Source organism: Ovis aries, chromosome X (genome assembly GCF_016772045.2).
Source record: "Ovis aries strain OAR_USU_Benz2616 breed Rambouillet chromosome X, ARS-UI_Ramb_v3.0, whole genome shotgun sequence".
Taxonomy (NCBI): domain Eukaryota; kingdom Metazoa; phylum Chordata; class Mammalia; order Artiodactyla; family Bovidae; genus Ovis; species Ovis aries.
In genome coordinates, this window is record NC_056080.1 from 134935808 (window position 1) to 134958591 (window position 22784).

The window sequence follows — 22784 nt, forward strand, 5'->3', positions numbered from 1 at the left end:
CCTCCAGTAGCTTTGTTCATAGTAATGCTTCCCAAAGCCCACTTGACTTCACATGCCAGGATTTCTGCTCCAGGTGAGTGAGTGACCACAACATCGTGGTTATCTGAGTCACTAAGACCTTTTTTGTATAGTTCTCCTGTGTATTCTTGCCACCTCTTCCTAATCTCTTCTTCTGTTAGACCCTTGCCATTTCTGTCCTCTTATTGTGACCATCTTTTCATTAAATATTCTCTTGGTACCTCCGATTTTCTTGAATCATGACTGACAACGAGCTATCTTGAAAAACCCACCTTCTTGCCATAGTGTAGTGTTGTATTTGGAAAGCAGCCGTCCATCCAAAATTATATTATTTGCCCTACTCATGTATAAATACAGCCTTGTTCCTTGCCATAAAAAGGTGAGTGAAAGTGATATCTGTCCTTTCCAGACAAAAGTGGTTAAGAAATAGACATTTATTTTCACTCTGATTTCTTTATCTTCTAGCAGAAAGTGAAGGATTGTAAGGCCCTATGGGATGGCAGTACCATCATATGAGAGTAAACTGAGTTTCTAAATCTTAAAGTTTATTCAATGAATATTCATTGAGCACTTGTTTCAACAAGAAATAAATAAATAAAAGCCACTACAATTTTAGAGTTTGTTTGTTACTGAAGAAAACATTGCTATAACTCACAAAGCATAGATGGACAAAGTATGGCATCTTTTAACAGTGTGTGCTTATTCATATAAGATTCTTAGAGTATGAGGTTGGGACAAAAACAGATCTTCTCTTGGTTCAGTATAAACTTAATAAAACCCATTAGACACTTAGAATTGGGCTATGAATTAAACATATCATCTTATTCATTAATGCAATGCTATATGAATCTCATGCATCCTGCTGTATGTGTCTTGTCACTTCATCCTCACAATCCTATAAGTTAAGTAATAGCACCCTAGTTTTACAAATGAAGAAATAGAAATAACTCTCCAAAGTCACATAGAAAGTTGTGGAGCCAGGGTACAAATACTAGTGTTTCCTATTTCAAAGTCACTTTTGTCTACTACTTTCTAATACTTCCCGCAAAAGATTTGATAAGTTATTTTCCAATTGACAAATTGATAGAGAACAAAGACAAGGGGTGTCCACATACACTGTTACAGTTTTTAGGTCTAGATAGATTTATCATCATTCAAAAATGAGTAATATACAAAATAGTTAACTTAGAGATAATTACCATGTAACTGACGCATATGTTAAACACAACTTGTAGGATATAATCAGAAAGTAGCTTTGTTTTTATTTTCTATGACCTCTTCAAATTTATTCTCTCAGATGAGCTCTTTTCTTGCCCCTGGATAAAAATTAAGGGAATTTTCATAAGTTCTCTGGTTACTTTTAAGTAATAAGAGTCACATTTTTAGTAATTAATATATCTTCAGCAATGTAATAATAAAACTATTAACTTCATTCAAAGTGTCATTCTTTACCCAGCTCAGACCTGCTGCCAGACTCTCTAGCTTGAATAGAAAAGATACATCTTTTTTCCTACCTTGCATTTTTTTCCTCCTCCTTCTCTATCTTGTTAACTTTTTGAGTTCTTCATGGTAAGAGAAAGGTAGAATGAAAGGAGAAAAAAGACCAGGAAAGGAGTAAATTTACTGTACTGCCATGAGAAGGAACAGATATTTCCCCATAGGTGTTTAATTCTTTTTTCCAATGGTATACTTTATTACCTTTTTCAGAGACAACCTCATAAATGGAAATATCTCACAGTCCTCCTGATGCTTGTGAATGTATCTCCTCTGACTTTTTCTTTATGGTTCCTTCTTCAAAACATAAGAATCTGGCAATTTATCTCCTTATTGGGGGCTGCTTTCCCATGGCCTGTCTTGGCCAATTTTGAAGTAATCACATGCTGCCTCTTTCTTCTCTGTGGACTACATATGCTCTGTAGAATACACTCATGTGTCCTTTTCCCCAACAAACTGGGAGTACACATATTCTTCAAATACAACTATTTCTCTTTGCTGTGCATTAAGAGCAACCAGCCAATAAGTCTTGCTTTTTTGATTGTCTGGGTGGTATGAGCAAACATCAATTCACTACTCATCAGGATCCAGGGAGCACATTTAAAACTGTTAATGTGATTCTGTTGAAGACTCTTTCCTTCAACTTGTGATGAGCGGCAAGCATCTCTTTTACTTTTATTTTGAGAAGATGATATTCAGAAAACATTAATAACTCTTTTCAAAAATATCCTAAACCCTCAATCTTTTATCAAACTATAGAACCTCTTTTATGGGGCTTCCCTTATAGCTCAGTTGGGAAAGAATCTGCCTGCAATGCAGGAGACCTGGGTTGATTCCTGGGTTGGGAAGACCCCCTGGAGAAGGAAATGGTAACCCACTCCAGTATTCTTGCCTGGAGAATCTCATGGACAGAAGATCCTGACGGGCTATAGTTCATGGGTTTGCAAGAATTGGACATGACTTAGCGACTAAACCACCACCACCCGAACCTCTTTTACAGACAGAAAAAATGGAACTTGAATCCAGTATTCAGAAATATTTGTAACTTCTGCTTGGTGTACTTCCACTGTTGGAATATGGTATCTGACATTTCAGGACTTCAGCTCAAATTCAGACTTAAATATTTCGGTTTTAAAATCATATTACAAAAAAAAATAGCAAAATTAAACAAAACAATAACAGAACAAAGGCAACAAAATAGAACAAAGGATATTGAGAAGTACCTGGGGAGATCTCAATTCTGAAAGTAATCTAATTCAAAAGCAAGGCATATTTCTGTAAAATATTGGGGCATCATAAAGTAGTTATAAAAAGACATTGGGGAATCTAATTTTCCAAATGGAGATCCAATGTTCACTTCAATTTTGTAGACAATGAGATATCAAAAGAGCCAATCAAGGATTCTTATCTCAATGTGTATCCTTATGCTTTCTGAGGGAAATATTGGAGCAAGTTTTGAGGACATAAGTTAGGTCTGGGAGAACATTAGGACTGACAATTTTGAGAAAATGAGGAGAAAAATTCCATACCTAATTTCTAGGCATACTATCTGAAAACACAGAATTCTTTGTGAAACACCTGTGAGCATATAGGTGGGTGAGAGAGTCTCTTATTACATGTGACAGCAAGCAGTTTATTCAAATGGAAGACAATGTAGCTCCAGAAAAGGTCACCTAGTAGAGCAGCAGAGTATTGTAATAGGCAAATTGAAAAGCTTCAGAAAAGCTTCAGTAGCCACCACAGGTGTATGACCCAGGTGTATCCACCTATAACCCAGGACAGGAAGAGGACTTGAGAGATCTGGTTAGAGTGACCATATGATTTATTCTTTAAAGTGAGGTACATTTTAATAATGAAAGGAATATTAATAATTATGTCAGTGTGACAGACACAAACTAATATTTCCGGCGCTAAATGAGGCATATCATAGTCTAGAATTAGATGACAAATAACTTTTCTGGACTGAGGCACTGAAATAATGGTTTTTGGTGGCTTAAGATATTAGTGGCTAGAGCGTACATAAGTGATGTCACTATATTTTTAAGATGGGCACTTATGAATCAATGAAACCATTCCCTATTCTTATTCTCTCTTGTTCATTTATTTTTCTAGACATAAAGCTTCATTTTCAGCCATGAATTACCTATGTCTATATGTTCTTATTCCACATAAATTTAACATAATTTATAATCTGGCTTTTAATTTAAGCATATGAAGATTCTTGCTCATTTTAGCAAACTGACTTTGAAAATCCTTCAGCTTTTCAATGATTTTGAGAGAGCTGATTAGGTTAATTTAGGCAATATGAGGGGAGAGGCAGGTAACTCGATGGTGGGAAGAATAACAGCAAAGGCTAAGGAGCTTAATTGTCATGTGAAGGATTGTGATAAGCTCTTACAGAGTTTACAGAAGTGCAGCAGCATTCAATTGAATTTCATAATATTTAGCACCTATTCTGTGCTACATATTATCTGTCCTTGGTAATATGTAATCTGTTCAGGGAGACAAGAAATCTGCACATGAAAAATTAGTGCACAGCGGCTGCAGCAGCTGGCAGGTGAGGTGGGGGCCAGCCGAACTGACCACGCAGCGCCCGGCGCGGCGGCACTGCAGCCCGGGGCAGCGGACGCCTGGGACGTGCGCTGCCTCGATCGCGCCCGAGAAGTTTTCTGAGTTTCTGGGAAGGCCTGGTATCTCCAAAGGAACAGTTTCTGGTAGAAGTCTGGAGGTCTGATTCAAGAAAAAGTAATCCAGGATAGCCAATGAATTGAGGACAAGAAGGTTTCCAATCAGCCCCTGCTATGTGGATATTTGTTAGCAATGACTGATGTGGAAACTACATATGCAGATTTTATTGCTTCAGGAAGAACGGGTAGAAGAAATGCAATACATGATATCCTGGTTTCCTCTGCAAGTGGCAACAGCAATGAATTAGCCTTGAAATTAGCAGGTCTTGATATCAACAAGACAGAAGGGGAAGAAGATGCACAGCGAAATTCAACAGAACAGAGTGGGGAAGCCCAGGGAGAAGCAGCAAAATCTGAAAGTTAACACTCCACTTTGACCTTCTTCAACACCTGACGATGTCTCCAATCTCCAGACCTGGCTGGAATGCATTTATTTCCAAGAGTGAAAAGGGGAAGAAGAAAATGGCTGTACTGCTTTGCAGGAACCTGCTTGTTATGTTAAAAGTGGGGGCAGAGGCTGTGGCTGCAGACAGACTTTTCTCTACCTCTGGCATTAGCAATGGTTGAAATCATGTGGCTTGTGTTTGGATGTCATTTTTGTACGGATCCTTTCACTTGACCATATGATGAAATGCTTGTAGAGAGTAGCAGTGATCTAGATGATGATTCTTCCTGTAGCATCTGGCCCCTCACAATGTCAGAGGATTTAATTGTGTCTAATAGCAAAGGGTTGGTTGAACCCCAGAGTTTAAATATCTCTGGCCCGAGTATTCACCCAGTAAAGAACCATCCAGAAAGTACTGTTTTTAGCATCATGTATCTGTGTGTTCCTGCTTTGTTATTTACACTGTTTTGTATGTACAATATAGATGCTCAGCACTGCCCCCCTTCTTCGATTGCTTATGAAAAACAAAAATGATGCACATTACTGTGAATTTTTATACCACTCATTTTTTAAAGGGCTGCCTAAAAATTCTGCTCCATAGCGTGGTGGTGTACACAAGATAGGACACACATTTTTTTAAAACAATCTGTCCCCTTAATTCACTGCTGATGAATTAAGTCTAACAGATTCATCAGGACTCCTTTGCTTATTATACAGACATTTGAAAATATCCATTAATGTGAATATTACCTGAATTCAGTCTGTTTGGTGTCTGCACAGACCAGAGTTCAGTCTGCAAATTTTGTCTTATTCCCAAATGGAGAACTTTTTCCGACTAACATTTTCATTTCCAATTGTGAGAATTTTTGAGAACTGGGGATATGGGAAAGAGAATAGAAAATAATCCTAAGCACTGGAAATATTTTCTTCTCTGGAATCAAATTTCTTACAGTGCTGTATGATACTACTAACATTTGGAGGACAGCTTATCTCCATGGAGCTGAAAAAGATGGAGAAAATGACCTTGCAATCATGTGGACACCAATCACAAAAGTAAAGCCCTTGTGTTGTATTTTTCATGTCTTTTTTCAGCCCTATCAGATCCAAATGTTATTATGCACTTTTTAATGTTTGTAAACTTTTACTAATAATTAGTGTGAATTGCAATCTGATACAATAATAATCATCATTAGAAGCTGACAAAATCCTTATTAATACTGTTGATGGCCTCTGCTGTGTTTTGACATTGTGGTTCTTAAATGGAAAGTTTCTATGAGCTGTGTAATCACTCTGGTCAGTATTATGAAATCATTTCTCAGTGGTAATAAATAAGGCACCAGTGATATGCCAAAAAAAAAAAAAAAAAGAAAAATTAGTGCACAAAACAGGGTGATCACATGCCAAAGTATGAATTTCAGATAATGAATATTATAAGATTTTAACCATAATATGTTAACTCCCCCCCAAATTTCATCACTTGATAAACATGGTGAAAGATACTGTGACAGAAATGGGTAACACTTTACTAAGAATCTATGCTTCTATATTTTCACAGTGTGGAGTTGTCACCTAAAGATAGCTATCTATTTCACTACCATAAATTCTGCATTCTGTTGTGACCATATGATTAGTTTTTGCTAATGAAATACTAAAATATTGTATTAGTTTTAGGTGTACATCAAAGTGAATCAGTTATACTTATATCCACTCTTTTTAAAATTGTTTTCCCATATTGATTATTACAGAGTATTGATTAGAGTTCCCTGAGCTCTACAGTATCTATTTGACATATAGTAATGTGTATATATCAATCCCAACCTCACAACTTGTCCCTCCACCTGTTTTCCCCCCTCAGAACCAAAAGATTATTTTCTACATCTATCTATGACTTGATTTCTGTTTTGTAAATAAGTTCATTTGTACCATTTTTTTTTTTTTTTGCTGAAACTTCACTTTCATCTCAGGTTCAAAGGATTTGTTAACAAGCCACTCGTTATTTACAAATAGGCTTCCCTGATAGCTCAGTTGGTAAGGAATCTGCCTGCAATGCAGGAAACTTTGATCTGATTCCTGGGTCAGGAAGATCCACTGGAGAAGGGATAGGCTAGTCACTCCAGCATTCTTGGGCTTCCCTTGTGGGTCAGCTGGTAAAGAATCCACCTGCAATGCAGGAGACCTGGGTTTGATCCCTGGGTTGGGAAGATCCCCTGGAGAAGGAAAGGCTACCCACTCCAGTATTCTGGCCTGGAGAATTTCATGGACTGTATAGTCCATGGGATCACAAAGAGTTGGACATGACTGAGTGACTTTCACTTTCACCTTTTCATATACAAATATTTATTATAAAATTATTTAGATTACTTTCAATATACTAATATTAAAAGAAAGAGAAATAGAAACAGCAGAGGATACATCACCAAGTTGGATTTTGGTCAATATCCAGAATCAAACAGCACTGGGAAGTCACACGACACCGCACATCTGGAGCCTCAACTGGGAATAGGTCATAGGCTGCACATCCACTCCATGGGTGAGACATCAAAGATTGTACTTGGGGGTTCCTGCTTATACTCCCAGGATGCAAACTGATATCATCATCAATCTGTGAGCAAGTTGCAGTTCTGGTTTCACACTGATGCCCTTTTGTCATGTAAAACTTTGTTGATGTTCAGTTGCTCAGTTGTGTCCAACTCATTGTGACCCCATCAGTTCAGTTCAGTTGCTCAGTCGTGTCTGACTCTTTGCAACCCCATGAATCCCAGCATGCCAGGCCCCCCTGTCCATCTCCATCTCCAGGAGTTCACTCAGACTCACGTCCATCTAGTTGGTGATGCCATCCAGCCATCTCATCCTCTGTCATCCCCTTTTCCTTCTGCCCCCAATCCCTCCCAGCATCAGAGTCTTTTCCAATGAGTCAACTCTTCGCATGAGGTGGCCAAAGTACTGGAGTTTCAGCTTTAGCATCATTCCTTCCAAAGAACACCCAGGACTGATCTCCTTTAGGAGGGACTGGTTGGACCTCCTTGCAGTCCAAGGGACTCTCAAGAGTCTTCTCCAACATCACAGTTCAAAAGCATCAATTCTTCAGTGCTCAGCCTTCTTCACAGTCCAACTCTCACATCCACACAGGACTACTGGAAAAACCATAGCCTTGACTAGACTGACCTTTGTTGGCAAAGTAATGTCTCTGCTTTTCAATATGCTATGTAGGTTGGTCATAACTTTTCTTCCAAGGAGTAAGTGTCTTTTAATTTCATGGCTGCAGTCACCATCTGCAGTGATTTAGAAGCCCCAAAAAATAAAGTCCAGACTGTATCAAATTGCCAGCATACATTTGATCATAGAAAATGCAAAAGAATTCCCCCCCAAAATCAAACAAACAAACATATATTTCTGCGTCATTGACTATGCTAAAGCCTTTGAATGTGTGGATCACAACAAACTGTGGAAAATTCTTAAAGAGAGGGGAATACCAGACCACCTTACATGCCTTCTGAGAAGCCTATATGCAGATCAAGAAGCAACAGTTGGAATCAGACATGGAAAAATGCACTGGTTCAAAACTGGGAAAGGAGTACATCAAGACTGGGTCAAGAAGATCTCCTGGAGTAGGAAATGACAACCTGATCCAGTATTCTTGCCTGGAAAATTCCATAGACAGAGGAGCCTGGTGGGCTAAGTCCATGGGGTTGCAAAGAATTGCACATGACTGAGTGACTAAGCAAGCACACACACACACACACTAAAAGGAAAGGTAAAAAATACTGTTTCTACATAACTCTTCAGTCTCCTCACTTATTTTAAATTATTTTGAAATTGACCGAATTCAACAGTTGACATCTTAACTCACAGGATGAAATGATGAAATAGATGAGAAAAAGGTCCAAGTGTCTGGAGTCTAAATATAGTCTGAGTAATTGACAAGAGTAGACTTTTTTCCTGTACAAATGTATTTATCTTGTCTGTTACATGATAAATTAGCATACATATCCCCTCCTATCTGGGTCTGAATTCCAAAATTTAAAAATTCTTCTTATCATTTTATGCATTGACGGTCAATAGCATTAGATTTCCCTTAACCATGAAATTTCAGCGAAAAACAAAAGCATGGGCTAAAGAGTTTTATCAGATGGCATCAAAAGTGTTTGAGTAGTAGAATTTTATAATGGGAGCTCTGCTTCTAGCAGACTGATCTGGGAGAGTTGTCATATCAGACTGGAATTGATAGAAGAGTTATAGGGGATTATTGCATTAGTTCAGGCAAGGGATTATAAGCAAAATTTAGTAAAGTACTTATAAGTAGATTTGAATAAGGGGAAATCTCACATTTCTGTATTGGATTACTTAAAATATAATTCTCTAAAAATTAATCTTTCAATTTAACACAATCTCTGTAAATTTCAGTACAATTTTTCTTTTATTTATATGTTAGAAAAATAATTCTTAAGTTTATTCAAAGAAAAAAAAAACCTTGTGATAATATATAGGCATTTTGGAATAAGAGTAATGCAAGACGTCCTATCACAAACTAAAATATACAGTTATAATGATTTAAAGTACACTAATAGTGTTTGAATAGGCAAGCAAGTGATTGTGAGAAAATCAGTAAAATAATAGTAATTGGCCCCAATACATAGTTTGTGATAAAGAAGTATTTAAAACGCAGTACATCATGAGAAATGCTGGGCTGGATGAAGTACAAGCTGGAATCAAGATTGCTGGGAGAAATATCAATAACCTCAGATATGCAGATGACACCACCCTTATGGCAGAAAGTGAAGAACTAAAGAGCCTCTTGATGAAAGTGAAAGAGGAAAGTGAAAAATTGGCTTAAAACTCAACATTCAGAAAATTAAGATCATGGCATCTGGTCCCATCACTTCATGGTAAATAGATGGGGAACAATGGAAACAGTGAGAGACTTTTTTCTTCTGGGCTCCAAAATCACTGCAGATGGTGACTGCAGCCATGAAATTAAAATACGTTTGCTCCTTGGAAGAAAAGCTATGACTAGCCTAGACAGCATATTAAAAAGTGGAGACATTACGTTGCCAACAAAGGTCCATCCAGTCAAAGCTATGGTTTTTCCAGTAGTCGTGTATGGATATGAGAATTGGACTATAAAGAAAGCTAAGCACGAAAGTATTGATGCTTTTGAACTGCAGTTTTGAAATCAGTCCTGAATATTCATTGGGAGGACTGATGCTGAAGCTGATGCTCCAATATTTTGGCCACCTGATGTGAAGAAGTGACTCATTGGAAAAGACCTTGATGCTGGGCAAGATTGAACACAGGAGAAGAAGGGGACGACAGAGCATGAGATGATTGGATGGCCTTACCAACCCTGTGGACATGAGTTTGAGTAAGCTGGAGGAGTTAGTTGGTGATGGACAGGAAAGCCTGGAGTGCTGCAGTCTATGGGATCGCAAAGAATTGGACACGACTGAGCGACTGAACTGAATTGAAAGAGACGTATATTTGAATCAAAATGGAGACATATATTTGTAGCAAACTGCTATTCATATTTAGAAAAACTAAATCAACTCATATTAATGTGGTAGAGTAGTGTTTCTCAAGGTATGGTTCCTGGATCAGTATTACCTTGCAATTTGTTAGTAATGCAAATTTCAGGACCCACCCTAGAAACTCAGAACTGAAATTCTGGGGGTGCATTCTTCAATCTGTGTCTTAACAAATCATCCAACTGATTCTGGTGCAAGTTAAATTTTGAGAACCCCTAAACCATATTATGCTGCAGTCACAAGTCAACCGTGAAATTTCAGTGGCTTCGCAAAAATAAGGTTTATATTTCTTGCTTAAACTACATGTCAATTGGTAATTGGCAGTAGTGTCTATTCCAGATAGTCACTCAGGAATCCCTGTTGACAGAGGTACTAATATCTTGTAGTTATGCTTTGTGCAGTTTATGACTTCCTTGGATAATGCAAAATGGGAGGAATAAACTGTAGTTTAGTGAATGGACCTCTTTATTCTTTTTTTACCACCAAGAAGAACTAGTCATATAATCTTCCCTAAAAATAAAGGGTCTGAGAAATGAGGGAGTGTAGCTGAAGTGTTTGATGATCACTATTATATCTGCTAGAGAGCTCTACATCAGACCTTATTCAAATATTGCAGATGTACAAAATATTTAAAGGCAAAAGATAAAATCATACTATAAGAATAATATAAGTCAATGTTTGTAAAATATCTGATATGGGGAAAGCCTTTCTGAGTGTTTAAAAAGAAAAAAAATAACTAGAAATCAAAATGAAAAAGAATGACTGATTTGGCTGTATACAAATTAAAACTATGTCAAAATAAACAACTTAAAAAAGGGGGAAACTGCTTTTGTATATATGACAAGTTAATAATATTCATAAGTAAGAATATCTTAAATCAATAAGAAAAGGAATAGAAATATGCAAAATTGACATATTAAAAATATTTGTTCTCAGTGATTATCAAGGTAATGAAAATTAAGACAAGATATCAAACCGTACCTCTAAAGTGTCAGAAGAAAAAATGTAATACAAAAGTGTTCACAAAAACATGGGCAACTGTCATTAATTACTTCTGGGAGTGTAATTGGTAGCACAATTTTGAAAGGAATAGTGGCAATATGTATCACAATTCTTAACATTGTGTATGCATATGTGTGTGCTAAGTCACTTTACTCATGTCCAACTCTTTCTTTTCACTTTTTAAAAAATTTATTATTATTATTATTATTATTATTTTTGCTTTACAATATTGTATTGGTTTTGCTACACATCAACATGAAATGGCCAACTCTTTGAGATTCTATGGAATATGGCCTGCCAGACTCCTCTATCCATGGCATTCTCCAGGAAAGATACTGGAGTGAGTTGCTGTGCCCTACTACAGAACATTGTGTACATGTTTCAAAATAAGAATGTCACTTCTAGGAATGTTATCTTAGGACAATTCTTAGATGAGGTAAAAAGTTAGAGGTGCAAGTGAGTAATATAAGTAAAATGAGGGGATCTACATCTGAGTTGGACCATAAAGGAAGCTGAGCACCAAAGAATTGATGCTTTTGAACTGTGGTGTTGGAGAAGACTCTTGAGAGTTCCTTGAACTGCAAGGAGATGAAACCAGTCAATCCTAAAGGAAATCAGTACTAAATATTCATTGGAAGGACTGATGCTGAAGCTGAAGCTCCAAATACTTTGGCCACCTGACATGAAGAACTGACTCCTTAGAAAAGACCTTGATGCTGGGAAAGATTGAAGGCAGGAGAAGGGGACAACAGAGGATGAGATGGTTGGATGGCATCACTGACTCGATGAGTTTGAGTAAGCTCCAGGAGTTGGTGATGGACAGGGACGCCTGGCATGGTGTGGCCCTTGGGGTCACAAAGAATTGGACACAACTGAGTGACTGAACTGAACTGAACATCTCTTTCAGTTGGTGATGTAAATACTTTTGATGTACATTTATTGGTATTCACTGTATATTATTAAACAAAGAAAAATAAGTTACAGAGCAACATCCCTAAGCACCCCCAACGTTTTATTTTTCCCTAACCTCATGCTCTTTGAAAGTTGACCTTGAAGATGGACCTTTGTTGGGGGGCCACTCTCATACTGAGTTTTTTTGTTTTCAAATGGCTCCTTTAGATGCTTCATGTCTTAGCTTAAATGTCGCTTCCTCAGAGAGGTGTTTCTGACAATCCCATCTACATTAGATTTCTCCTGTCATTCCTCATTACAGAGTGTTATTTATATTTCTTTATTGCCTATCTTCCACTAGAAAATAAGTTTGGTGAGAGTAACTGGGAGGGCTTGGGGGAAGGAGGAGAAAGGGACGACAGAGAATGAGATGGCTGGATGGCATCACCAACTTAATGGACATGAGTTTGAGTGAACTCTGGGAGTTGGTGATGGACAGGGAGGCCTGGTGTGCTTCAATTCATGGGGTCACAAAGAGTAGGACACGACTGAGTGACTGAACTGAACTGATTGCTTATCTTCCACTAGAAAAGAAGTTTGATGAGAGTAAATTTGTCTGTACACAGGTATATATCTAGCACTTAATACAGTTTGCATAACATGAGTGTCATAACAATTTAAAACGTTTAAGAAAGAAAGGAAAGAGGGAGGAAGGGAAGAAAATTCATATAGAAAGAGTCTGGGAGGATTTATGCTGAGATACTGGCAAAAGCTTTTTTCTGAAAAATGAGAAAACGGCTTATTTTAGTTTTAACTGGACAACCCTGCTTTTCATGATTATTTTTGGTGCAATGAATTTGTGTTACTTTTATTAAGCAGAAAAAGAAGTACAAAGTATTTTTAGTTTGACGAGAGGAAATACTATGAAAAATAATGAGAACCCAAATTAAAGTAGTGACATTGGGTAGACACTCTGGATTTAGAATAAGCACAGGATTTAGAGGAGCATACGGAGAGGAAGGAGTTGATGCCATTATACTCTTAATTGGTATAATACAATTGAAGAGTGCCTCATAGTTTATTTTTCCCTAATATGGTTCTCAATTCTTCTTTTCAGCTCATTTTTGAGGGAATAATATAACATATTTTGTCTCAAAAATATAGTTTTGATGTTAATGCTGATGTTTGAAAACTGATCAGAGAGAGGGACATTGAATACCAGATGTAGAGTAGTGGCTCTAGAGATTAAAAGGGGATGGATTGTGCAAAGTTATAGAGGAGAAATTCTTAGGTTTTAGTGATTTTGTGTGTGTGTGTGTATGTGTGTGTGTGTGTGTGTGTGTGTGTGTGTGTGTGTGTGTGTTTAATAGGGTGTCAGATGTAGGAAGAAGAAGGAATCTTTAATTATTGTCAAGTTTCTTGATTTTTGCGACCGGACAATGTGGTCATGGAAATATTTCATGGAAAAAGTGTAGACCAAGAAGCAGAAGTTTTTCTATCTGTCCTTTACGGGGTGAGCCTGTATTGCCTGGGTTACGTAAGTGATGAGTTAGAGACAATAATGTCAAACTCCTGGTTTGAGCAGAGGATGCTGTTGACTTAACAATAGGGAATAGAGGAAGAGGATAAAAATGTGGAATTTTTTGTTCCCTTTGAGGCATTGAAGTATAATTGTTTACTATAGTCAACATTTAAAACAAAAAGATAAGCAATTTATCCAGTAAAAGAGAGTTTACTTAGGAAAAGCAGAGGAATTACAATTTGGAATATGCAGACTATGGCAAACCATAGACAGGAAATTTGGAGAACAAAGGAGAGGAGCATTGTTTTATAGAGGCAAGGAAGAAGGACAGAAGGGTTGTTTTGATCAAAGTTCATCGAAGAAGAGTGAGAGTTTGGGGTTGTGGTAGTTTCTCATTGGCTGGGCTATTGTTGGACAAGAAGAAAATCTTTCTTCTTTCTACTGAAGTATGTAAAGTAAGGGGCATTGAGTTGTCCATGTTTGAGAGTTCCCCCTCCAGGGCTTTTCAACTCCAATTTGAATGAAGTTTTCTTTTATCCATTTTCACACTATTTAGTTAGATCTGTGTATCTGCAGCTCAAAGAAAAATTTGAGTCTGGAAATATTGATCATCAGGAGCCATTAATTTGTAGATGTTAAATGAGATAGGGATATTTGGAGGTCACAACATTTGGCTTGATCTTTCTCCAAAAACCTTGAATCTCTTCTTCTCCCCTAACAATTTTAGGTACTTGGCAATTTTCAAACTTCCACATTACTGAAAGTATCCAGTGCTGCAAGTGGGACTGTTAAGGGCTCCCATTTTGTTCTGTTGGAATAATTCCTGACATTTGTTTCTCTAGTCTTCCTTCTGCTTTGATGATTTCTTTTGGTTCTCCAATACATGCAATTGGGAAAAAGCCAGAGTCTTATTTCAATTGTTTTTTGAATTCTGATATTAATCTACAAAATTGAAATAAATGAATCATCAGGATAACCTGGAAAATAATTAATGGTCCACATACATATGATTAATAATACATGATTTAGGTAGACACACAGTAAGAAAGGTTGATTTTAATTTTCAGTACTAGTGTAAAGTACTTTGCTTAATGCTTCAAGTCCTGTACTAGAGATTCTATCACATATATTCACTCCTCAGATTAAGACTCCAATAGTAAGAATGGAAAACTTCCAGGGACTACAATAGATGGCAAATGATTAAAAAAGAATAGAGTTTCAGCAATGAAAAGCCTGGCAAGAAGTACAGATGGTATTTTCCCTTAATGTAGCTTTCTGCTTCTTCTCTAACCTGATGTTTATTAGGAGAAAAATTTTCATTCATTTTGTGATGAAGAGTAACTTTGTTTAATAATACTTTCTTTTATTCATTGATCATCAGCAAAAATATATTAAAAGCAAATAGATTTTGCATTTCTCAAGAGAATGCTTATGTCCTGTACCACCCCCTACTTCTTTATGGTAATTGTTTTTGTTCAGTTGTTTAAGTGCAACCCTAAAAGTCAAAACATTGCATTAGGCAAATACAACCCTTTCCTCTCCATCTTCACCTCAAAGCCTGCCAGAATGATTGATAGGAGGCATTTAGTCCCACATATAAGAGAAGTTACATGGCTCATTTTCTGTGAGGCCTTTGCAGGAATAGCAATCTAGTTCATATTTTATGAAGAAGTAATTTAAAAGTCATTATATCTCAATGAGTTGCCTTATACTGAATATATAAATTGGTTTAAAACAACTAGGAATTACAAAAGCAAAAATATTTCCTTTCTTAATATTTCCTTCTTCTAAGATTATCTAAGTTTTTCCCCTCAGAATGTTATTCCAGGATTTGAGGATCTTATTACAGTAAACTTTTGTTACCTAGGATAGTGGATACATCATTATTAGATAAACATTTCATTGGTCTAGGAAATAATACATATTGTACCTGGGGTTCAGAATAGCCACAGAAAATAGATTTATTTATTTAGTCATTAATGCATATCTTAAGTGCTACAATTAAAAGTGAAAGGAAAAATCCAAGAAAAATATAATAAATGTTAGATTCCTACTGTTAATGAACCATATTGTTATTGAGGACACTAATTTCACTACAGGGTGCAGTCTTGGAGCCTTTCTGTCTAATTAGAATTCATTTCCATATTATTCATAAGTTCCTTCTTCAGCTGAAATCTTCTCAAATGACCTTTTTTCCTTCAGTTATGACTTACCCAAAGACTTTATTTTTCCCCAACCATTCAAATACAACTGCACTTTTACAGTAAACACATTCTAAGAATGCCATTGCTGACTAACACTTACTAGATGGGAGGAAGACATTGACTGTATTATGCTTGATTTCAGTGTTAAACAAACTTTTTTTGTATACTGCAAAGGTGGAGAATACCAAGTAGGAGGCATGTTTCTCAGGCTTTTGAGGAAAGATAATTGAATGTGTGCTCAATAGCTTGCAATAAATTAATTATGTTTGCAGTTATCTAATTCACATATGAACTGGATGGAAACACCTGATCTCATGTCTGAAAGGGAAAAAAAGAAGAGAAGGGATGTTGTCATGTGTTCCATACAGAGTTCCAACAAGGAAAACTGCCTACACAATTTTTCCTTTGAGACCATCAAAGCAATTTAAATATGCATAGTTCCTGAAGTATAGCTCAATCTGACCTAGTGCTTTGCCTCTTCTTATTCTGGGTCATTCAGATGAATTTCAAAACTATCTCTGGAAAGCTTTATCAATGTTTAATAGTATATGCTAATTAGAAAAAATTTTCTTCAATCTTATTCTTTGACCTCTAGGTGACAGGCGGCTTTGTTGTCAAATGTAAAAGAGAAATTTGCGGGTGGATTTATGAGGGCCTGTGGATATTATGAATGAAATAGCAAATAAAGGAACAAATACCTTTCCCTTTCCCGAAAGATAGCAAGGGGAGCATTTGATTTTTTCTATAGTTTATATATGTTGGACATGAATTTGAGCAAACTCTAGGAGATAGTAAAAGACAAGGGAGCTTGGTGTGCTGTAGTCCATGGGGTGGCAGAGTCAGACATGACTTAGCAACTGAACAACAACTATATGTGTGTGTGTGTGTGTGTGTGTGTGTGTGTGTGTGTGTGTGTATATATATATATATATATATAGTTTGATATATATACTGGGTTCAATCCCTGGGTATAGAAGATCCGCTGGAGGAGGGCATGGCAAACCACTCCATTATTCTTACCTGGAGATCCCATGGGAAGAGGAGTCTGGTGGGCTATAGTCCATAACATTCCAAAGTCAGACACGACTGAAGCGACTGAGCATGAATGCACACACACATACACACACATATATATATATATGTGTGTGTATGTGTGTGTATAATGTATGAAAGTGAAAAGTGAAAGTCACTCAGTCATGTCTGACTTTGAGATCCCGTGGACTGTAGCCTGCCCGGCTCCTCTGTCTATGTAATTCTCCAGGCCAGAATACTGGAGTGGGTAGCCCATTCCCTTCTCCAGGTATCTTCCCAACCCAGGGATCGAACCCAGGTCTCCTGCCTTGCAAGCAGATTCTTTACTGTCTGAGCCAACAGGGAAGCCCATAATGTATGTGTATCTGTGTGTGTGTATAATTTTATTGGACTATATTTGACTTAAAATGCATTAGTTTTAAGTGTACAGCAAAGTGAATGTTATACATATACATATATCCACTCTATTTATTTTTCTAGATTCTTTTCACAAATAGGTCATTATAAAGTATTAAGTAGAGTTGCCTGAGCTACAGATTAGGTCCTTTTTAGTTATCTGTTTTATATATAGTAGTACATATATGTCATTCAACGGAAAGATTTTGTACCCTGTGAAAATGTAAGAAAAGAATAAGAATGATTGATAATGAGAAAAGAAAAAAAAAACCTTGTATATTAGAAGTTCTCAGTCATTTTTTGGTTACTTTATAAAATTTGACCAATAGGAAATTATAAGGGATCTGATAACTTTATGAGTTTCTACCTACTAAATCATAATCAAATTAATAGTAGGAAGGAAATTGGGAAGTATTGCATATATCCTTTCTTTCTAAAATCATGAAGGCTTTCTTTGTGTATCATTGTGGTTAGAAATGCTGTAACATTTACCTTCATGTTACCAGAAATCACACATATTGAACTTCTTCAAGATCCTGTCATTAGTGGTGAAGTTTATATAAGTCATCTTGAAGTTCTCCATAGTGTCTTTTTCCCCCTTATTGAGTGGTTTGATGCTTCAACAATGCAGGGGAAAATTGCAGACCAGATTATTACTCTGACATCAGTTAATCACTGGGATTATTATACAGTGTTGGCTCTACTTTTCATATCCCAAACAAAGTCAAATAGCTGATTCAGTTTGAAGATATTAAGCAGATGAATTCACTGCTATTTAAACAGAATATTAGGTGGCTAACTATACACATTGTGAAAACTGAGATTTTGGTTAAAGATTTGCCCAGACTCAAACATCATCTTTACTGAATTGTGATATACACGAGCTAATAAAATCCTCATTTGACAAAAAATATATCAGTGATTCTCCATTATAAATGTAGATATCAAAAATGCTAATCCAGGAACACTGACAAGAGCTTTAAATTCTTTATGTAGACTTACAGATCATAATTATAGTTCAGTGTCTCTCACAAGCTAAGGCTCTTAAACTTTTGAAACTCCATTTTGTTACTTTGCCATGTTTCCTTCTAAGTAACATTTTCAAGTTAATTGACCTATTTGTGAATCACAAACTACTTATATATATTTTTTCATTATGCTTATGTGCTGCTATACACATAGAAAGTATCCTTTTACAAAGCACTCCATGGACACTCACAATTGTTGTTGTCATTCTAGAAATTTGAAATTTAAAGTGGGAAATTTAAGTAAAGGAAGGGAAGTCGAAGGGAAATTGATCCTTTATGCCAGAACATGAACTGAAAGAGATCATGCAACATCTCAGCAATCATCTTCCTTATTGACATGCAAACAGTGTAGCTTTCATCAGGATTCTCAGATATGTACAAGAGAAAAAAAATCTATAGAAATTTCAAGGAAAGTTATCACAAGAAATTCAATGTGACAGTTATCAAACACCCATAATACAGAACTGAATAAGCCAAAATTCTTGCCCTTGAGGAACCTAAAATTCAATGGAAGAATTGTAGAAAGATAAATAACATATATGAAAAGTGCTCCCCTACCTTAATACACCTTAGCTCTTTACCCATATTTATTTATTATAACATTTATGGCATTCTTATATCCCACAGAATTTACATTTCTGTATCTTTACACTAGAATTAGAGCTTCATGAAGATAGGAGGTTTTTGTCTGTTTTGTTCATGCTTAGTGCTTAGAAAAGTGCCTGGCACAGAGTGGAGAATAAAGATTGCTGAATCAGTGACTAGATGTTCTTATTGTTCAGTCAATCAGTCCTGTCTGACTTTTTGTGACAACATTGACTACAGCATGCCAGACTTCCTTGTTCTTCACAATCTCCCGGAGCTTGCTCAAACTCATGTCCATTGAGTCAGTGATGCCATCCAACCATCTTGTCCTCTGTCATTTCCTTCTCCTCCTGCCTTAAGTCTTTCCCAGCACCAGGGTCTTTTCCAGGGAGTCAGTTCTTTGCAATAGGTGGCCAAAGTATTGGAGCTTCAGTTTCAGCATCAGGCCTTCCAATGAATATTCAGGGTTGATTTCCTTTAGGATTGACTGGTTTGATCTCCATGCGGTCCAAGGGACTCTCAAGTCTTTTCTCCAAAATCACAGTTCAAAAGCATCAATTCTTCAGTGCTCCGCTTTTTTATGGTACAACTCTCACATCAGTACATGACTACTGGAAAAACAATAGCCTTGACTAGATGGACCTTTGTCGGCAAAGAAATGTCTCTGCTTTTAAATATGCTGTCTAGGTTGGTCATAGCTTTTCTTCCAAGGAGCAAGCAAGCATCTTTTAATTTCATGGCTGCAGTCACCATCTGCAGTGATTTTGGAGCCCAAGAAAATAAAGTCTCTCACTGTTTCCACTGTTTCCCCATCTATTTGCCATGAAGTGATGGGACCGGATGACATGATCTTAGTTTTCTGAATATTGAATTTTAGGCCAGCTTTTTCACTCTTCTCTTTCACTTTAGTTCCTCTTCACTTTCTGCCATAAGGGTGGTGTCAGCTGCATATCTGAGGTTATTGATATTTCTTCTGGCAATCTTGATTCCAGCTTGTGCTTCATCCAGCCCAGCATTTGCATGATGTACTCTTCATATAAGTTAAACAATCAGGGTGACAATATACAGGCTTGATGTACTCGTTTCCCAATTTGGAACCAGTCTGTTGTTCCATGTCAAGTTCTAACTGTTGCTTTTTGATCTGCATACAGATTTCTCAGGAGGCAGGTAAGGTGGTTTGATATTCCCATATCTTGAATAATTTTCCATGGTTTGTTGTGATTTACACAAAGACTTTGGCATAATCAATAAAGCAGAAGTAGATGCTTTTTCTGGAATTCTATTTTTTCGATGATCCAACAGATGTTGGCAATTTGATCTCAGGTTCTTCTGCCTTTTCTAAATCCAGCTTGAACATCTGGAAGTTCATGGTTCACATTTTCTTGAAGCCTGGCTTGGAGAATTTTGAACAATACTTTGCTAGCATGTGAGATGAGTGCAATTGTGTGGTAGATTGAATTATTTGGCCTTGCCCTTCTTTGGGATTGGAATGAATCCTGGCCTTTTCCAGTCCTGTGGCCACTATTGAGTTTTTCAAATTTGCTGGCATATTGAGTCCAGCACTTTCACAGCATCATCTTTTAGGATTTAAAATAGCTCAATTGAAATTCCATCACCTCCACTAGCTTTGTTTGTACTGATGCTTCCTAAGGTTCACGTGACTTTGCACTGCAGGATGCCTGACTCTAGATAAGTGATCACACCATCGTGGTTTTCTGGGTCATGAAGATCTTTTTTGTATAGCCTTCTTTGTATTCTTGCCACCTCTTCTTAATATCTTCTGCTTCTGTTAGGTCCATACCATTTCTGTCCTTTATCATGCCCATCTTTGCACAAAATTTTCCCTTGGTATATCTAATTCTCTTAAAGAGATCTCTAGCCTTTCCCATTCTATTGTTTGCCTTTATTTCTTCACATTGATCACTGAGGAAGGCTTTCTTATATCTCCTTGCTATTCTTTGGAACTCTGCATTCAAATGGATATATCTTTCCTTTCTCCTTTGCCTCTTGCTTCATTTCTTTTCTCAGCTATTTATAAGGCCTTCTCAGATAACCATTTTAAATATTTGCAGTTCTTCTTCTTGGGTATGGTCTTGATCACTGCCTCCTCTACAGTGTCACAAACCTCTATCCATAGCTCTTCAGGCACTCTATCATATCTAATCCCTTGAATCTATTTGTCACTTCCACTGTATTATCTTAAGGGATTGATTTAGATCATACCTGAATGGCCTACTGATTTTCCCTACTTTCTTCAATTTAAGTCTGAATTTTGCCAGAAGGAGTTTTCAGGAAGAGATATGATAAAGTCAGACAAAGATAATGGAAAAAATTGTGTGAAAACTACTTATTAAAGAAACAACAATAATTGGGAAGATTTGCAAGGATTAAAGAAAACAGAAAAGTTTTGAAAGTTGCTGCAGTAGATTCAATAGGGAAATTATTCAGATATTAACAGAAATAATATTCAGTTGGGGACCCAATTGAAATTTAATATCATGGATATTTAGTGTACCTAATCAGAATGTTGTCATATCTTTCTTGAAACAAATTGCATAAATCAAGATGGAATTTTAAGAATATGGTTGTTTGTTTTAATTCAGGGTTGGAGTTCATCACTGTAGATACAGTGCAAATTCAAGGGAGTTAGAAAGTACAGAAAATTGTGAATGTAATAGAAATATTTGGGTATGGCATCCTAGATGGTTAGCAAGGCCAATAAAGCATTGCATACATTATTAATATTAATATGTGATAATATGAAATAATCAGGGAACTAGAAGGAGCACAATTAAAGCAGCAGAGAAATTCCATGCAATGATAAAGTCTAAGATTGTGACTGAGGTGAAATTGGGATGAAAATCATTTAAGCTGAAAGCATTATTATAGTATCATTATAAGGAAACAGTTTGTTACATGAAACCTTTCAAGAAATTAGAGTAGTATGATGTTGTCTCTAAGACCTAGACTTTATTAACTTTGTATCTTATAGTATCAAATCTACTTTATAATTATATGATGGTTTTGGAATGAAATTTTAATGCCTAACATGAAACTTTCCAAAGAATGAGTAAAAAATAGTAGTATGCATTTTTAAAATCACTAAGACACTGCACAATTGATTAATTTGCAAACCAATGGCTTCTATTGTTTCCTTTGATTAAAAAACTCAATTAAATATCTACTCTGTTCTAGGGGTTATACTAGATGTTGAGGATATGGTTAATGGGTATCTTGTCCAACAAGGTTGTATATTGTCACCCTGCCTATTTAACTTATATGCAGAGTACATCATATGAAATGCTGGGCTGGATGAATCACAAGCTGAAATCAAAACTGCTGGGAGGAATATCAATGACCTCAGATAAGAAGATTATACCATTCTAATGGTGTAAAGTGAAGAGGAACTAAAGAGCCTCTTGATGAGGGTGAGAGTGAAAAAGCTGAATTGAAACTCAACATTAAAGAAACTAAAATAATGACATCTGGTCCTATCACTTTATGGCAAATAGAAGGGGAAAATGTGGAAGAAGTGACATTTTTTAAAATTTTCTTGGGCTCCCAAATCACTGAAGACCGTGTCTGCAGCCATGAAATTAAAAGACACTTGCTCCTTGGAAGGAAAGCTATGGCAAACCTAGACAATGTAACCTAGACAATGTATTAAAATGTAGAAACATCACTTTGCTGAAAAAGTTCCATATAGTCAAAGCAATGGTTTTTTCGGTAGTCATGTATGGATGTGAGAGGTGAACTATAAAGAAAGCTGAGAGCCAAAAAATTGATGCTTTTGAACTGTGGTGCTGGAGAAGACTCTTGAGAGTCCCTTGGACTGCAAGGAAATCAATCCAATCAATTCTAAAGGAAATTAACCCTGAATATTCACTGGAAGGACTGATGATGAAGCTGAAGCTCCAACACTTTGGTTACCTGATGTGAAGAGCTGACTCCCAGGAAAAGACCCTGATGCTGGGAAAGACTGAAAGCAAAAGGAGAAGGTGGTGACAGATGAAGTGTT

General features: G+C 36.6%; 1 protein-coding gene across 1 annotated transcript; it reads left to right on the plus strand.

Moving 5' to 3' along the window:
* Window positions 1–4208: 4208 nt before the first annotated feature.
* LOC114111330 (cAMP-dependent protein kinase inhibitor alpha) lies at window positions 4209–4639 on the plus strand. The gene has a single exon (XM_060407975.1). The coding sequence runs from the start codon at window positions 4333–4335 to the stop codon at window positions 4561–4563; it is 231 nt and encodes a 76-aa protein (XP_060263958.1). The 5' UTR covers window positions 4209–4332; the 3' UTR covers window positions 4564–4639.
* Window positions 4640–22784: the final 18145 nt, after the last annotated feature.

Bases quoted from the DNA above. Each gene is read 5' to 3' on its own strand.
- LOC114111330 (XM_060407975.1), top strand. From the start codon at position 4,333: ATGACTGATGTGGAAACTACATATGCAGATTTTATTGCTTCAGGAAGA.